This window comes from Mytilus californianus, unplaced genomic scaffold, assembly GCF_021869535.1.
Source record: "Mytilus californianus isolate M0D057914Y unplaced genomic scaffold, xbMytCali1.0.p SCAF_1, whole genome shotgun sequence".
In the NCBI taxonomy this organism is placed as follows: domain Eukaryota; kingdom Metazoa; phylum Mollusca; class Bivalvia; order Mytilida; family Mytilidae; genus Mytilus; species Mytilus californianus.
In genome coordinates this window covers 52,683,747-52,701,460 of record NW_026262581.1, presented here as the reverse complement: position 1 = coordinate 52,701,460, position 17,714 = coordinate 52,683,747, and the positions used below count along the sequence as shown (strand labels likewise).

The following is a 17,714-nucleotide window of genomic DNA, read 5'->3' as shown; positions in this document are numbered from 1 at the left end:
ACTGTAAATATAGAAATTATATATCCCACGCACGCGCGGCATAGCGACATCAGTGCCCGGGACGTTATCATCAGTATGTTGATGGAGTGCTGAACTATAAAGAAGAAGAAGAAGTCCCATTTTTCTTTATTCTTTATTTTTTGGGGTCCATTTTTCTTGTATGATTGAGCCTATTATTATCTATTCTGTAAACCCCATCCAGACCCTCATTCATTATTTATATCTATTTTTATATTAATTTTTATTTTCGACGAAAAACTCGGCAGTGCTTATGTTTATATGTTTAAATGTTGTATTGTTACACCACTGTTACACCACTGTCACAACCTTTATGTGCCGGTCCCAAGTCTGGAGCCTGTAGCTCAGTGGTTGTCGTTCAGTGGTTCATGTCTGTCATATTTGTTTTTCGTAAATTGTTTTGTTATAAATTAGGCCGTTGATTTTCTCGTTTGAATTGTTTCACATTTATCACGACAGGGACTTTTATAGCCGACTATACGATATAGGCTTTCTCGTTGTTGAAGGTCGTTCCTATAATTGATCATCCACTTCGTTTGCACTGTGGGGGATAGTTGTCTTATATTGCCACATCTCCTTATTTTTAAAAAGTATGCTGAATTGTCTTTATAAAGTTATCAATGTCAATGTTTATGTATAATGGGTATATTCTGTGATAAATTGGAATTCGCTTGTATTTACGCTCCGCTTAACAAAATATAGTTGAGAACAGATAAGATAAGATAAGATAAGATATTTTTTATTTCCAATTATGGGCCCCAAAGGGCATAAACATTACAACATCAATAATTTTTTCATAATACAATACAAACAATGAGATAAAAAAAAAAAAAAGTTAAACGAGAACTATTTAAGTTCTTAAAGAATACGTAGATAAAGAATCTATAGTATGTTGTTTTTTTTTAATACTAATGCATTTTATTGCAAGTGTGGTTGATATAGATAACAAACAAGCAGCCCAAAAAGAAAAAAAGAAAAATAGATATCCACATATGTATAGTACACAAAAAGTTGGATCAATTAAATATATAATAATTAGCCAAAAAGAAAGTAGAAGTTGAGAACATATAAAACCGAATTTTCCCGCGGACCAACTTGAAGGTCACATGACCAACAACCGGAAATGGATTGAAGATTAGTCAAAATGGCGAATAATTTCTGTCAGAAATGTATTGGAATTTGATACTTTTATTGTGAGTAGTTTATAATTGAAATCATCGAAAAAATACCACTCTGCATATATTTAACCATAAATCTATTAAAGGGTTATAATTCGGAATATGAAGAAGTCCATTTACAGACGATCTGGTGTTCTAAAATGTACCGCCACTCTTATTTTGAGCTTTTAATTTTTTATGATTGTGCTACAAAAGTACTTCGACTCGAGCACGAATTTTGCGTTGTCTACGAGTGACACAGTTTAATCACAAGTCTGAACAAATACGTTTTACATGTTCTGTATTTCACAAAATATGAGACATGTTCAAACTCCAGTGGACGGAGGGTGCAGCAGGGACTCCATAAATTATTGATGGACCGGTACCTCTTATACAGTGTTCATAAGATACTAGTTCAGGTTATGGTGGTGCTAAGTTAAAAGGGACACTTGGACTTGGTGTCTCACTATAGTGATGAACAAGTTTGATACAACAATTTCTGTGAATTTCTTCAAACATATCTCGTTCACAAAATTGTGTTTCATAGCTTTTGTCAAGATTACTATTTTTCAATCGGGACAAGGGGTCAAAATCGTGTAGTTCATGCCTAAATAGGGAAAATTTGCAGGTCTGGTTGTTTATTATGAATAATTTACTTCTGTTGACCCGAGGTCAATCAGTGTAAATATTTAGTCATTGAACAATTGGTTCTTACTGTGACGTAATAACATAAGCATTGTGACATTAGAAATTGTATAGGAAAGTGCATGAATTTAAAAGTCGTCTTATTAGGTTGGAATGCAATGAAGTTTTTGCATATAATTCAATTTACATGAAACAGTGATCACGCCACATGTGGTTCTAAACAATTTGAAATGGAATATTTTTTTGGAACTGGGGACAAAAAATTTATGCTGGCAATTTTTATGTTCATGTATTACCAACTATGAAGAATCAATTACAGTCTAGTATAAGATATACAATGTATAATGTTCTCTGACATTTCCAAAAAAAATATTAAGGTCAGCTCTCTTTTGAAAAATCTGTTGAAAGATCAACACTGCTTCAGCTGATGTTGAACACCTTGTTATAGACATACAATGTAATATAGTAACTTAAATAAAACTTTCTTATCTGAAACTCATTACCAGAAAATGTTAACAAAATTAACATTTATTAATATTTTCTAATATATATACAGCTTGAGTATCCTGACTTTCTGTCAATCAATACTTCCAATTACAGTCCTTGGACTGAAAAAAAATATTCAATTTGACTTATAGTTTTTAATACACTGCATATTTATGTTCACGTTCACATGAAACTTATAAAGTGTTGTTTTCATTTATTATCTACATGTTGTTTTTTCTGTTCTGAATTTTATAAGGTTAATTCCTGTACATACAGACATTGCATTTGCAATATTTATATTTTATTACAGGTAAAAATGTGAGATGATGAGATCAGAGCTAAAATGAAGAGAAATTTTGTTTTCTTTCTCTGCATCCTGTGTCATGTATTTGGCAGTAAGTAAATAATATACTGTATATTTACCTAATTGAAAACTTGCCAGTGAAACTAAAATGACAAAGAGATCATGACTTATCATTGATTAATCAACATCTATCAGTGATAAACACAGACAAATTTTCTAGGGTGTAGCTTATAAAATAATTATTCAAATTCTTAAAAATATATTTCTGAATATACCGTTTTGCAATACTCTTAATTTATACATATTAAATGTATACATATCTTAATTTTTTAACAAACAAAAAAAACAAAACAATTTAATGATAGTCTTTCAAAATTATATTGCTGGAATTATTTTCTAAACATATCTATTTAATCCCAAGCCTCAAGCTGAAAATCCAAGTGTGACGTGTGGTGCTTAATATTCAAGGGTGGAGGAGTATCATCCTTAAATAGCCTGTGGTGATCTCTGTCTATATGCTACAAATAAACATAGCTGTTTTACAGGAAAATTTTCACCAAATAAATATTGTTTGTCAGTAGATTGGTTATTGAATTTAAAATTTCCCTTTGAAATTCACACAGATTAACTTGCATAAATTAGTAAGTACATGTATGTCTTAGATGCATGATGGAATTTTTTTTCTACATGTACCTGTCCACACTGTGACAGTTGGCTGTCAATTCAAGTTTTACTCTGATCTAGAAAAGTATTGAATATAAATGCTTAAATGGCTTATCTGATTTTTTCAGTAAATTTTATTACTAGAATATATACATGTACCATTTACATTTGCGTGCAACTCTACTTGCTCACTTTTCTGATTTGCTGTTAATAGCAAGATTCTATGGTGAAAAGTTATATTTACCTCACAAAGTGTAACATACAGAAAAATGTGTCATATAATCAATTATGATTGTCTTTGACAGCTTTTAATTAGCATGATGGCAGGTTAATTATCCCTCATGAAACATTATATTAACCTCAGCATATATCATTATGACCTTTGGAAGTCAGTGTTTCCTACAAATTTCATATACATATAGCATTGAGAAACAGGGAATTTTGAAAAACATGTACCATATATCTTATCTAGGAATTATAACATCACATCCATAACACAATCTATATAAGAAAATCGTATCAGATAACATCACGATTAAGCAATATACATTTGTACATTCATGATGATTGTACCTGCATCACACTAAAAAGGCCCTGGAAAGAACACTAGTTCAAGTATAATATGTTGAGTTAATGAATTAAACTAAACAGTTCGAAAGGATGAACAGTCTGAACAGGCTTAGACTTGTAAGTTATGACGATTCAAATTGTTCACCTTAGCTGAACATGTATGTCCATTAATGTTGTTTTGAAATTAGTTTGATGGTTCAAATTCAAGCTCAACACTTAAACTATTCTGATACTTCAATTCTATTGTCCTGAAAACGCATCAAATATTTGCCACCGAAAGTTAAGCAGACAGCAATCAATAACTCAAACCCAAACTACTCCTCTTACATCATTCATATGAAATCTGCTAGTTGCATGCTGATATTGATGTGGCATGTACTTCTAGTTCTAAGATTTAATATATATTATTATTGAAATTTCACCACATAATTAATTTTGAACACACTGCAGGAAAATAACTGGAAATGAAAAAAAAAAAAATTGTTGTTGCTAAAAATGATAAACTTATTTTTCTTGAGGTTTGAAAGCAAAGTTTATATCTGTGTCCTGTCTTCCTTATAAATGCAAATCCATGTTTTTATTTTTTCAGATTTGTAATGTTGCTCATATGTATTATATATATATTTATTAAGTTATTTTGGGCAAAAAATTTGCCTGCTAGTCTGACTGTGCGAAACCCTCGGCCTAGTGGGTAGTCAAGGTTGTTAAAAAAAACCCTAGAAGTAGTCCTAGTCCTATTTCCCTCCATAAGCAGTGTTTGATTTTGCATTGTTACATGTAGGTAATGATAATCTTTGCTCTGTAGTAAGTTTGCATTTAATCCATCTAGTGTTATAGTGAAAATTGTGGTTGATGATGTTGTGAAAACAGATATTTCCTCCCTGACCATCAGTGTATCCTATTAATGAAGAAGTTACTGGACATATGGCAGGATAATTAGAATCTGATTCATACATTGTATGCAGCTCTGGAGACTATTAATTAAACAGAATATAATGGCATTCATAGTTTTATTTTGAAACCTGTGAAAAATTTCATTTGGACAGGAAAATAATCCTGCCTTGAATGGCAAGCTTAAATTTAAAGCATTGAAATTTTAAATACAAATAATTATTTTATTGTCTGTTTAAACTATCTTATTCAGGTCGTTTTAATTTGCAAAAATGGTACTGTTAGATCTGAAAAATCAATAAAAAAAGTGTTCTAGTTGAGAAAATGAAAAATAGAGATTAGCAGTTGACAAAGATATCGGAAAAAATCAATTAGAAAAAGAAATGTCTTAGTTAAGAAAATGAAAAAATAGAGATAAGCAGTTGACAGAGATATCTATGCATATATAGATTTTGCATGCTCAAGGTTATGAATAGTCCTTAGAATATCGAGGGTTTTGAATCTAGTCATAGAAAACATTGCAGTAGAAGAAATTCTTGAATGATGTGACTTGCACTTAGAAATAGAATATACTTTTGAATATACATATATACAACCTATACTCTTGAATATACATGTATACAACCAAGCCCTCTTTATATTATATATAACAATTTTATAATAATCATTCATAGACTAATGGTAAATATCTGTCTTATAAACAAAAGCTATTGACCTACATAAATAAATATTTTTGATAATCCAAATTATGCATCTTTAAAAAATATAACTAGAATAATTAGAACATAATGGCACCCTGGGTCTTCAATTAAAATAATGTATGCTAAACAAAACCATGAATGTTCTGCTGGTAAAGATTTCTAAATGTTTCTTTGTGGATTACATAATACAATGTACCTCTGGATGATAAAGGGTCAGATGCTTCCAAATGGATATATTGTAATGATGAAAAATTCTGTCTGAAAAAAAAAATAATTGCAGACACCAGATATTGGTTTTATATATATTTTCTCTGTCTCAGTGGATAAAATGGTACACTTAAGACTTTAAATTCATTATTCCATACTGTGTGTTACAGGAATATTATATTGTATAAGTAAAGTCTGTTATAATTCAATTACCAAAATTTATAGTCGTCCTGCAGAGACTATGGCATACATCACTGCATCAACCACGTCAAACATCATATCTTTTACATAGTTTTATCAGTAATGCAGTATTTATAACAAAATTTGCATTGTCAATTGTTTCCTTGTTTTAACAGAAAGTGGTTGCAAGTATAGATTTGGCTTAATCGTCTTTCATTGTCAATGTCGATGTTGCTGGGTACAAACACCCAATACACAACTTGTCATTCTGAGTTTCATTTTCCTACTGGTATTTTCATTTAAAGAAGCCATGGAAAATCAATAGAGTTGACATTGAGGACAAACCTATATAAAAGCTCCCTCCAAGATTTTTATTGCAATTACTACTTTAGATATTATATCTGTAAGGCTCATGCTTTATTTTTTGTTTTCAGTTCAAATTGAGATTCTATGAGAAATCAATAAATGAAATTGATAGTTTTGAGGGCAAAGATGAAATGCTAATTTTAAGATGGGATCAATATACTGCTAAAACAATTCAATTATCATCTTGTCTAGATAATTGAGATGTGGTGATTTTATGGCTCAATAATTTCTCATTGACACATTAAAAACCTAATTCTTTTTGATATTATAATTTGAGTAATCAGGATAGTATTTCTGTTGTACTATAAAATGAAGGACATTCCTGAATCAATGGATTCTTTTCAAATCTGAAAAAAATAAAAAGAATAATCCGGATTAAAAGGGGGAGGGTTTAGATTTAAAACAACTACATGCAGTTTAATCCTTCCACATGTTCATGTGTCTGTTCCAAGTCAGAAACTTCGTCAGCAGTTTATTGAGTTATCGTTATATATCTTGAATTATCATATAGGGACTAATGTAGATGGCAGATTTTTGATAATCTCTGTCAGATTTATTCAGTACTGTTCTACACTCAGGACAATTAAAAGCTAGACATATTCGCACCCTATTACTGGCTATCAGTATGGCAGACACAATAGGTATTGTGTTACTCATTGCCATTAAAAACCATTGTTTTTGCTATTGTGGTACAGCAGATTTTATCACTGTTTCTGATTGTCATTTCAATACAATGAATTTTGCAATTGTGTTCAGCAGATTTTTATCTGGGTTACGTATTACACCTGCCGTTGATAGTCTGTAATAAATAGGGTGTATTATTGTATATATACACTTGTCTGTAGTTGCAGTATGTATGTTGACTTGTAAATGTCTTTGTTTTTATTGTGTTGTGTGGTTGGTGTCTCATTCATATATTCCTCTCTTCTCTTCTTATTCACAAGTACAGATCTGAATCTTATTCACTGATATATAGCATTGAGGCTTTGGTCCAAGAGTAGCTTTCAAACTTACTAAGTTTATTAGATACTTTTTCCAATTTATATACTGCACACCCTATTACCAGCTATCACTAATCCCTATGACAGAAACAATAGGATCTGTTATAGATAAAAAAAGTGAGATTGCCGTTCAAAACAATTGCTTTTGCTATCCTGTACAGCAGAATATTATCTGTCTTACCTATTGCATTTGCTGTACAGCATGTACAGATAGCTGGTAATAGGGTGTAAACACTGAAGATAGTTCATATGTGATCTGAAGATATCTTTATGTGTCCTTTTTACAACACCATAAAAGGTTGTATGTCCAATTGTCATGTTTTGATTTTTATCATGGTTATCTTATGTTCCTAGACCATTGTTTACAAGACATTTGTCCCCGAATACACTATCATGCTATTGATGTAAAAGATTGTGGTTGTATTGTAAACATTGAAATGTACAGCTTTTCATGTGTGATCAGCTGATAATTAGCTTACAACCATGTAAATTTCTCCCATATAAAGTATCTAATCTTGATGAAATAAGGGAAGGAAAAGAAGTTAGTGATGAATTATGACTCAGGCAATCTTTTGAACTTCAGTGATTAGGATTGGGGGTAATTACAAAATTATTGATTATTCATCACTCATTAAACGTTCCATCAGTTAAACAGTCCATCTGAGAAATTGTCTGTTAGCTTAACTTAGCTATAATAAAGTATAAATAGGTCACTGATGCGAAATGTCTAAGGTACTATTATACTCCAAGAAATTGTCAGTCATCTATGATAAAGTATAAATAGGTCACTGATGCGAAATGTCTAAGGTACTATTATACTCCGAGAAATTGTCAGTCATCTATGATAAAGTATAAATAGGTCACTGATGCGAAATGTCTAAGGTACTATTATACTCCGAGAAATTGTCAGTCATCTATGATAAAGTATAAATAGGTCACTGATGCGAAATGTCTAAGGTACTATTATACTCCGAGAAATTGTCAGTCATCTATGATAAAGTATAAATAGGTCACTGATGTGAAATGTCTAAGGTACTATTATACTCCGAGAAATTGTCAGTCATCTATGATAAAGTATAAATAGGTCACTGATGTGAAATGTCTAAGGTACTATTATACTCCGAGAAATTATCTGTTATCTATAATAAAGTATAAATAGGCTACTGTTCCAAAATGTGTTAGGTACTTTTGTACTCTGAGAAATTATATAATTATCTTGTTAGCTATGAAAATTATAGATAGGTCACTGATGCAAAAATAATAAGGTACTTTTATACTCTGAGCATTTTCTTGATAGCTATAAATAGTGTAAACAGGTCATTGATGCAAAATATATAAGGCACATTTATATATTGCTAAGGAAGAATAGATTTTTTATTCATGAGGGTTTTGAACAAAACAATTACCCGGTATTATTTGGCTCAGCATTCATGTGAGAAAATGAATTTTATTTCTTTTTTATTTGATTATATTCTTTTTATTCAAAGGAGATTTATTGTAACATCTCTGTAGGAAGTACACCACTAATTCATGGCCCCATTGCTTTCTATGTTAAATTCCTCAATTTGAAGCAGACACAGCTCTTTTGTTTCAAGTTCAAATAAAGTGACAATCATTGCATGTCAAAGCAACACTTTATGGTGTCTTGTACTGGAAAAATCAACATACCTTTAATGGCATATAAGAAAGAACTGGTTCCCGGAACTTCTGATGTACCAAAACAGGTACTTCAGATCTGACATACAGGCAAAAAGTACCCTCTTTATAAAATTTGGTGCAGTTTTTTTAATATTCAAAATTATAAGTCAAAAAGTAGTCTACAATGATCACCAGTCATTCAGCTTTCATTTGATATCAACAATACATAAATATTCTACATATTTTGAAAGTTACACTCATGCGTAGGAACTATTTTGTGTTAAATATGTACTACTTTCTGGTATGTGCTTTCTGGCCGGGCCGAATTAGTGGTGTTACACCTATAACAGAACCGAACTTGCTATACTGACTTCAGCATCACTTTATTTCATTCTATGATCTATTTCAAGCAATAAAAAACACATAAAGCTTAAGTCCAAATTTTTTTTTTACTAATTTTAAGCTCAAATTGGACTGGTAGTAACATATAGGTTATTCAAAGAAAACTGCATACGGATATTATAAATGGCCAATATACTTATTTTATTCTCAAAATCATTGTTGTATTTAATAATTTCTGTTAGGAAAACAATGTGCTTACCAATAGTCATATTTCACCAGAGTTTGTTTATTTGATAAAAATATATTAGACCAAACCTAAGACATAATTGAGAAAATTGTTCCCCCTTTTTTTCTTCAAATTGGAAAAGGACATTTTTGGTATAAACCATATTTCTGTGGTACAACATAGATTATAAAGAGCAATTTATATATTTTTCAGCTGGATAACTTGCTTAACTGGTTCAAAATTGCATGTACAGTGAGATTTTGGAATTCTTATATGAGTATATACCAATTGCCTAGATTGTAAAAGGCTATCATAAGAAAACCAATAAAACTTAAAAAATCATAGGATTATTTGACCAAGAGCTATTTTTTTACCATAAACAAGTCATTATATACATGTTTTATTGATTGCAATCCCAAATAATGCAAAAATAAGAATTTGGAGTCAAGTCTTAACTGCATGCATGTTGTGTGACCATAAAAGGTTAAAATACCTGATTATGTCAATTTAAGAGCTGAAATTTCCCATAAACAGAATTGTTCATCCAAAAAAGATGATTAAACATGTTTACTTACATCAAATATGACTTATTTTCATTGGAATAGGTACAACTTCTAAAAATTGAATTTCTGATGATTCTCTGTAATAGGAAGTACACCACTAATTCATGGCCCCATTGCTTTCTATGTTAAATTCCTCAATTTCAAGCAGACACAGCTCTTTTGTTTCAAGTTCAAATAAAGTGACAATCATTGCATGTCAAAGCAACACTTTATGGTGTCTTGTACTGGAAAAATCAACATACCTTTAATGGCATATAAGAAAGAACTGGTTCCCGGAACTTCTGATGTACCACAACAGGTACTTCAGATCTGACATACAGGCAAAAAGTACCCTCTTTATAAAATTTGGTGCAGTTTTTTTAATATTCAAAATTATAAGTCAAAAAGTAGTCTACAATGATCACCAGTCATTCAGCTTTCATTTGATATCAACAATACATAAATATTCTACATATTTTGAAAGTTACACTCATGCGTAGGAACTATTTTGTGTTAAATATGTACTACTTTCTGGTATGTGCTTTCTGGCCGGGCCGAATTAGTGGTGTTACACCTGTAAATCTTCATTTATTAAACACATGAATGTGAGTGGGTTCCTATTTCAAGTTATGATCTTTTTGTAAAGATAGAAGATATAAATTGTCATAGAATGTGATCAATATGCATCTTTATTTTATTTTTTTGTGTCTGGTTTTCGGATGTGATCGTGATCATTTCATAATAAATGGATGTCTGCAGTGATATGACTTAAAGTCTTTAACACAGAAATTTTATACGTCCATTTATTTTCCTTTTATTGTGGACATACTCCGATATAGGAATTTTTAGGGTGTTGTTTGTTAGAAATTCTACATAAATAGAAAAGTGTTTATGTAAATCTGAACTAGTATTTTGGATGGGGTGCTTAATAATTAAAAGGAGTTGCCCCTTTTATAATGAATGAAATTATTTGCTTTCCTGCATGAACATTTACATTGTTTTAGCAGAAAAAGCTATGGCTACCAGTATTCACGGAATTTCATGGTTTGAACCCCTGCCAAATAATCTATGGATCTCTAAAAAAAAAAAGAGTTTGGTTTCAAATTTTAATAACTTTCTTAAACTATCTGGATTTGTACCATACTTGGACAGAAGCTTGTTTATGATCATAAGATAGTATTCAAAAGTAAATTTTGTTAAAAAAAAATCCTGTTTATCCATATTTTACTTATAAATGGACTTAGTTTTTCTGCCAGTTAACATTACATTCACTCTGTGGTTAAAGTTTTCAAAATTTTAATAACTTTCTTAAACTATCCTGGATTTGTATCATGATCAAAAGCTAGTATCTAGAAGGAAATTTTGTAAAAAAAAATTTTGTGTTTTTCCGTATATTACTTATAAATGGACTTAGTTTTTCTTCCAGTTAACATTACATACAGTCTGCAGTTAAAGTTTTTAAAACATTTATTAGATTCATAAACCATCCTGGATTCTTACCAAACTTGAACAGAAGCTTCTTACATTCAAAAGATAGTATCTAGAGGAAAATTTTTAATAATTATCCCCATTTTTGTTGAGCCTGCGACTAACAGCAAAAGTAGGTGAGACACTGGGTTCCACGGAACCCTTACGAATTTTTTATAAATACATTGTCATATTCTACCTTTAGTGAAAACACTAGTAAATGTGGTGAATTGAAACCATTATTCAATATTTATTTTTCTTATATGTTTACATATATATATTCTATACTCCATTGGTAATGATATTTATCCACTTGTAATAGTTAAATATCATGATTAATAGTATGAAATAGTAATATCTGTTTCTCTAATTATCTATAATGATTTAATGAAAAAGTTCAAATATGATATACAGATTTGATGGGATTTTACTTGTTAACATGTGCAAAAAATAAGAGAAATGGTTTTCTTCTACTAAAAGTCTTTTTTATCAGATATAAATGTAGATGTTTATCTCCTCCAAATTTTATGCCAAATACAATTAAGCTCTTGTGGATTTGCTCTCCCCGTTCTTTATGATAGGCTGTCAACCCATGTCTAGTAAAGTACCAGTATTGACTTATACATGTACAAATGCATATCTGCTTATTATCAATGATTTGTACTTATTTGTTAATTCAATGATAAACAGAAAGAAATTACTCAATAAGGAAGGCAGGGCCCAAGGGGACTAAAATAGAAGTTTTTCCTGTCTTGTGCCTTCTCCAAATGTGGAAAGGTTGAAAAGTCAAAATATGCAGTTAAAAAGTTATAATAGTTTGCTATTCTATACATGCATCTGTCTGCAAGCCTATTATTTAGGCATAATAACTGAAATATAATATTTTCATTGAGTCATGTCAGGGATCAGAATTTAAATGCATGTTTAAATAAGGATTACAATTGTATAATTTTTCTTTGAAGTCATTTCCAACTATATAATGGAACAATTTCATAGCCATATTTAATTTTTAAAATCTATAACTTATGATTAATTTGTGGTGAATTAAGTTATGAGGTAATATTCTCAAAAGTTTCAAAAATTGACAATGTTTCAATTACCGAGGGTTTAATTCTATTGATTGGTTTGGGGCGTCACGCTACTTAAGTAGGTTAAACATACTCATAAATTTGAATAATCACATTTTAAAGTTTTCAATAATAGCAAGTTCAGTTTGTTTAAGGGCTTGCCTTAAATTTGAGATGAAAATGTTTAAAAGTCATGTTTTATTATGAATAATAAAGACCTTTAAATTTTGGTGTTTATTTTATACACTCTGAGCTCTAGATAGTATTGTGAAGGGGAAAAACATTAAGTGGTATAAATGTTTGTATGATACACATGTCAGAAAATCTGATTTGTTTAGCTAATAAATTAATCAGAGTTAGTAAATTCATCTGGCTTCAAAAGAGAATGATTAAGATGGATTTGTTTGAAGGAGATTATTTTCTGGTATCATTGAAGCCAAGCATGTCCCCCTTTTGTAAGGCTTAATCAGGGAATATAACTGTTTATACAAACCAGAGTGTAACTACTCTATTCTCAGGATGATGTGATATTTATTTATTGGTTCTATACATGTTAAAGTGTTTGAAAATAAGTTGCCTTGAAAATACATTTTGTATTAAGATTTCACTTCAATATTTTGTCAACAATTTATCTCTCTCTCTCTCTCAAATATGTATACATAAAAGAAAAAACAAAGAATTTATGGTATCCATCCATGACACAAAATCAATACATGCACAGCAAAAAAACACACAAAAAGCAAAGGAACAGCGCTACATGTATATATTTAATGTTCATATACATGTATTTATAATAGAATAAAATCATTTCAGATACAGTCTGTGTCAAAAACTACTAGCCTTAAGCCTGTGACTAGTAAACATTGGTTTGAGCTAGTGAAAATTTTGTTACACATTCTGAAGTATATTCTTGATATGAGCTTTGGGGCTAGGCGGTTAAAAAGTTTTTGGCACAGGCTGGAGATATGTGTACAATACAAACACATCTATAATGCATACAAGTTGTTTTCGGAGGAAAAGTAGAAATGTTATGCTAATTAAATTTCAAAACAATGTACATTTTTAGTTTCAATATAAATCAATATTTTATTTGAGTCCTGGGCAATATTTGATAAGTTTTAGAGCTAAAATGGATAAAATCCTCAATTCTGTAAAATTGGTCAATATATCTACTTGTCATTAATTCTGCATTATAACTCACTATGCAAAACACAGTCCTTTGAAAAAATCATTCTCCAAAAATCACTATTGCTTTGTTGATGTCTGCTCACGTGACATATCCATAACATGAGTATTGAAGAGTCACAAAAAAGTAAGGAAATTAAATTATACACTTTGTTCAACCATTGAAAATTGTAAGCCTTTCTGTCCAAAATTAAGAAATACCCACCAAACACAGATTATCTTTGTCTTCTTTAACAGGCTACAATTAAGCATGATTATAATGGTTGTGAATACCTTCTTTTACTACTAAAAATTCAGAAATTTTTAAGTGCAACGATAAACAATATTTGATATTTGAAATTAATGTGAGATTGATTATTGGGATTTCAGGAAATTCTGCATACTAATTTAGAATCAAAAATTAAAATGCACATATTTATTTTTCACAAAACTTATCTTGTCCTAATTTTTGCAATACATTTTTTTTATGTAACAAAAACATCTCAAAAAATTTCTGAATTTGAGGTACAACAAAAGAAACCTCATACTGTTGGCTTGATACCTTATGGTCCTTTGATGAACATATATAGATATTGTTGTTCAGACGGAGTACCATCAGGCTACTGTTGTTTTGTTTTGTTGGTGTTATTTTTATACGACCGCAAAAAAATTTTGAGGTCGTATATTGGTATGACGTTGGCGTCGTCGTCGTCGTCGTCGTCGTCGTCGTCGTCGTCGTCGTCCGGCGTCGTCGTCCGAATACATATTGGTTTTCGCACTCTAACTTTAGTTTAAGTGAATGGATCTTTTTGAAATTTGACCATAAGGTTAAATACCACAAAAGGAAGGTTGGGATTGATTTTGGGGGTTATGGTACCAACAGTTAAGGAATTAGGGGCAAAAAAGGGGCCAAAAATGAGCATTTTCTAGTTTCCAGACAATAACTGTGGAACGGTGTATGGATCTCTCTGAAATTATACTACAAGTTTCCATACCACAAAGGGATGGTTAGGATTTGCTTTGGGGGGTTATGGCTCAAACCGTTTAGGAATTAGGGGCAAAAAAGGGGGAAAAACAAGGTTGTCCTGGTTAATGGACAAATACTTTAGTACAAAACATAATTTAAAGCAGTGTAAGGGAGATAAATCAAATACATCATTGAAATTATCTCCCTTACACTGCTTTTAAATTATGTATAAAGTAATGGTTAATGAACAATAAAGATAATCTAAAACAGTGTAAGGGAGGTAATCTAAATACAACGTTTTGGTTACTTCCCTTACACTGCTTTTAAATTATGTTTAAAGAAATGCATATTTATAAAGGAAGACCAGTAAAAATATCTGCAAATGTTTTCATCTTTTTTTTTTACAAAAAAATCCATATGAAAGATTTGACACTATATTTTTATTAATTCTATTATAAAATATATTAAGTTAGCACTATGGTAAATTTAAATGGGTAATTATGGTTGCCAACTCCATTGGAAATTTGAATTGAGATTATGACCATATCTTGAGGGAAAGAATTTTTTTGGGGGAAAAAGGGGGGGGGGGATAAAAAGAAATTGTGGGGGGCCAATTTTTTCTCATTTCAGATTTCAGAAATTAAAAAGAATTATTCTTCAAATATTATTTTTTTTTCAAATTTCATATATTGAAAAATTTCAAGAAGTTATCTTTAATTGCACAGTATGGTGCATTAGATTTATAAAATCTTTGATCACATTTATTTATTTGTTATGCCGAATCTAACAGTGTATTTAGATTTTTAATTTTGGGTCCAGTTTTCAAATTGGTCTACATTAATGTCCAAAGGGTCCAAAAATAAACTTTGTTTGATTTTAGCAAAAATTGAATATATGAGGTTCTTTGATATGCTGAATCTAAACATGTATTTAGATTTTTGATTTTTGGCCCAGTTTTCAAGTTGGTCCAAATTGGGGTCCAAAATTAAACTTTGTTTGATTTCAACAAAAATTGAATATATGGGGTTCTTTGATATGCTGAATCTAACCATGTATTTAGATTTTTTATTTGTGGACCCCGTTATCTAATTGGTTCATATTGAGGTCAAAAGGGTCCAAAATTAAACTTTGTTTGATTTCATCTAAAATTAAATTATTGGGGTTCTTTGATATTCCAAATCTAACCGTGTATTTAGGTTTTTAATTTTGGGTCCTGTTTTTTAAATTGGTCTACATTGAGGTCCAAAGGGTCCAAAATTAAACTTAGTTTGATTTTGACAAAAATTTAATTCTTGGGGTTCTTTGATTTGCTGAATCTAAACATGTGTTTAGATTTTTGATTATGGGCCCAGTTTTCAAGTTGGTCCAAGATAGGGTCAAGTATTTAAACTTTGTTTGGTTTCAACAAAAATTGAATATATGGGGTTCTTTGATATGCTGAATCTAAACATGTATTTAGATTTTTGATTATGGGCCCAGTTTTCAAGTTGGTCCAAATTGGGGTCCAAAATTAAACTTTGTTTGATTTCAACAAAAATTGAATATATGAGGTTCTTTGATATGCTGAATCTAACCATGTATTTAGATTTTTTATTTGTAGGCCCCGCTATCAAATTGGTTCATATTGAGGTCAAAAGGGTCCAAAATTAAACTTTGTTTGATTTCATCGAAAATTGAATTATTGGGGTTCTTTGATATGCCAAATCTAACCGTGTTTTTAGATTTTTAATTTGGGTCCCGTTTTTTAAATTGGTCTTCATTGAGGTCCAAAGGGTCCAAAATTAAACTTAGTTTGATTTTAACAAAAATTGAATTCTTGGGGTTCTTTGATATGCTGAATCTAAACATGTGTTTAGATTTTTGATTATGGGCCCAGTTTTCAAGTTGGTCCAAGTTGGGGTCCAAAATTAAACTTTTTTTGATTTCAACAAAAATTGAATATATGGGGTTCTTTGATATGCTGAATCTAACCATGAATTTAGATTTTTTATTTGTGGGCCCCGCTATCAAATTGGTTCATATTGAGGTCAAAAGGGTCCAAAATTAAACTTTGTTTGATTTCATCAAAAATTGAATTATTGGGGTTCTTTGATATTCCAAATCTAACCGTGTATTTAGATTTTTAATTTTAAGTCCCGTTTTTTAAATTGTCCTACATTAAGGTCCAAAGGGTCCAAAATTAAACTTAGTTTGATTTTAGCAAAAATTGAATTCTTGGGGTTCTTTGATATGCTGAATCTAAACATGTGTTTAGATTTTTGATTATGGGCCCAGTTTTCAAGTTTGTCCAAGTTGGGGTCCAAAATTAAACTTTGTTTGATTTTAACAAAAATTGAATATATGGGGTTCTTTGATATGCTGAATCTAACCATGTATTTTGATTTTGGACATTGGACCATAATAGGTAAATTAAAAAAAATCAAGTTCTTAGACCACATTCTTTCTGTGTCAGAAACCTATGCTATGTCAAATATTTAATAACAATCCAAATTCAGAGCTGTATCAAGCTTGAATGTTGTGTCCATACTTGCCCCAACTGTTCAGGGTTCGACCTCTGCGGTCGTATCAAGCTGCGCCCCAGCGAAGCATTTTATTTTGTTGTTGATATGAACTTTTTAACAGCTATTTTCAGATCACCAATCAATCAAACAATATTTTTAGATCTTGGTTGATTTAGCATTTGTTATTTAATTATTTTTTTAAATTCTAGGCAAGGCAGAGAAAGATGGGCAAGTATTTGTGAAGGTAAAGACAGATGCCATTTTGCCCTGTGGTATAGACGTCCCAACAGACAACCAGACCTACGTGACATACACATGGACTGAGAGAGCAGTCTTTCTGTTAACTGCCAAGGAGGATCAAGGAAATATCACTATTACCTATATTGTAGATTCTTTAAAAGCCAAGTATAGTCTGGCTGACAACTACAGTTTGATGATAAAGAATGTAGATCTTGATGATACAAAACAGTATACATGTTCTGTTGGGATATTTAGAGATCCAGAAACTAAAGATCTTATTCAGAAGTTTGAGAATGTTACTGACCTTTATGTTCAAGGTAAATACAAAGGTTCATTCATATTTCTCTGCAATTTTTGCAAAACAGCAATGA

At 30.7% G+C, this 17,714-nt stretch overlaps 1 protein-coding gene across 3 annotated transcripts in view; it reads left to right on the top strand.

The window, feature by feature from the left end:
* The first annotated feature begins 1,151 nt into the window (after positions 1-1,151).
* Positions 1,152-17,714, top strand: part of LOC127721168 (tyrosine-protein phosphatase 99A-like) — a 59,524-nt gene continuing 42,961 nt past the window's right edge. For all 3 annotated transcript variants that reach the window (XM_052227852.1, XM_052227846.1, XM_052227842.1), the window contains exons 1-3: positions 1,152-1,211; positions 2,617-2,701; positions 17,313-17,660. In XM_052227852.1, coding sequence (XP_052083812.1) covers positions 2,650-2,701; positions 17,313-17,660 — 400 coding nt within the window. In that variant the 5' untranslated portion in view covers positions 1,152-1,211; positions 2,617-2,649. The remainder of the gene's footprint in view (positions 1,212-2,616; positions 2,702-17,312; positions 17,661-17,714) is intronic.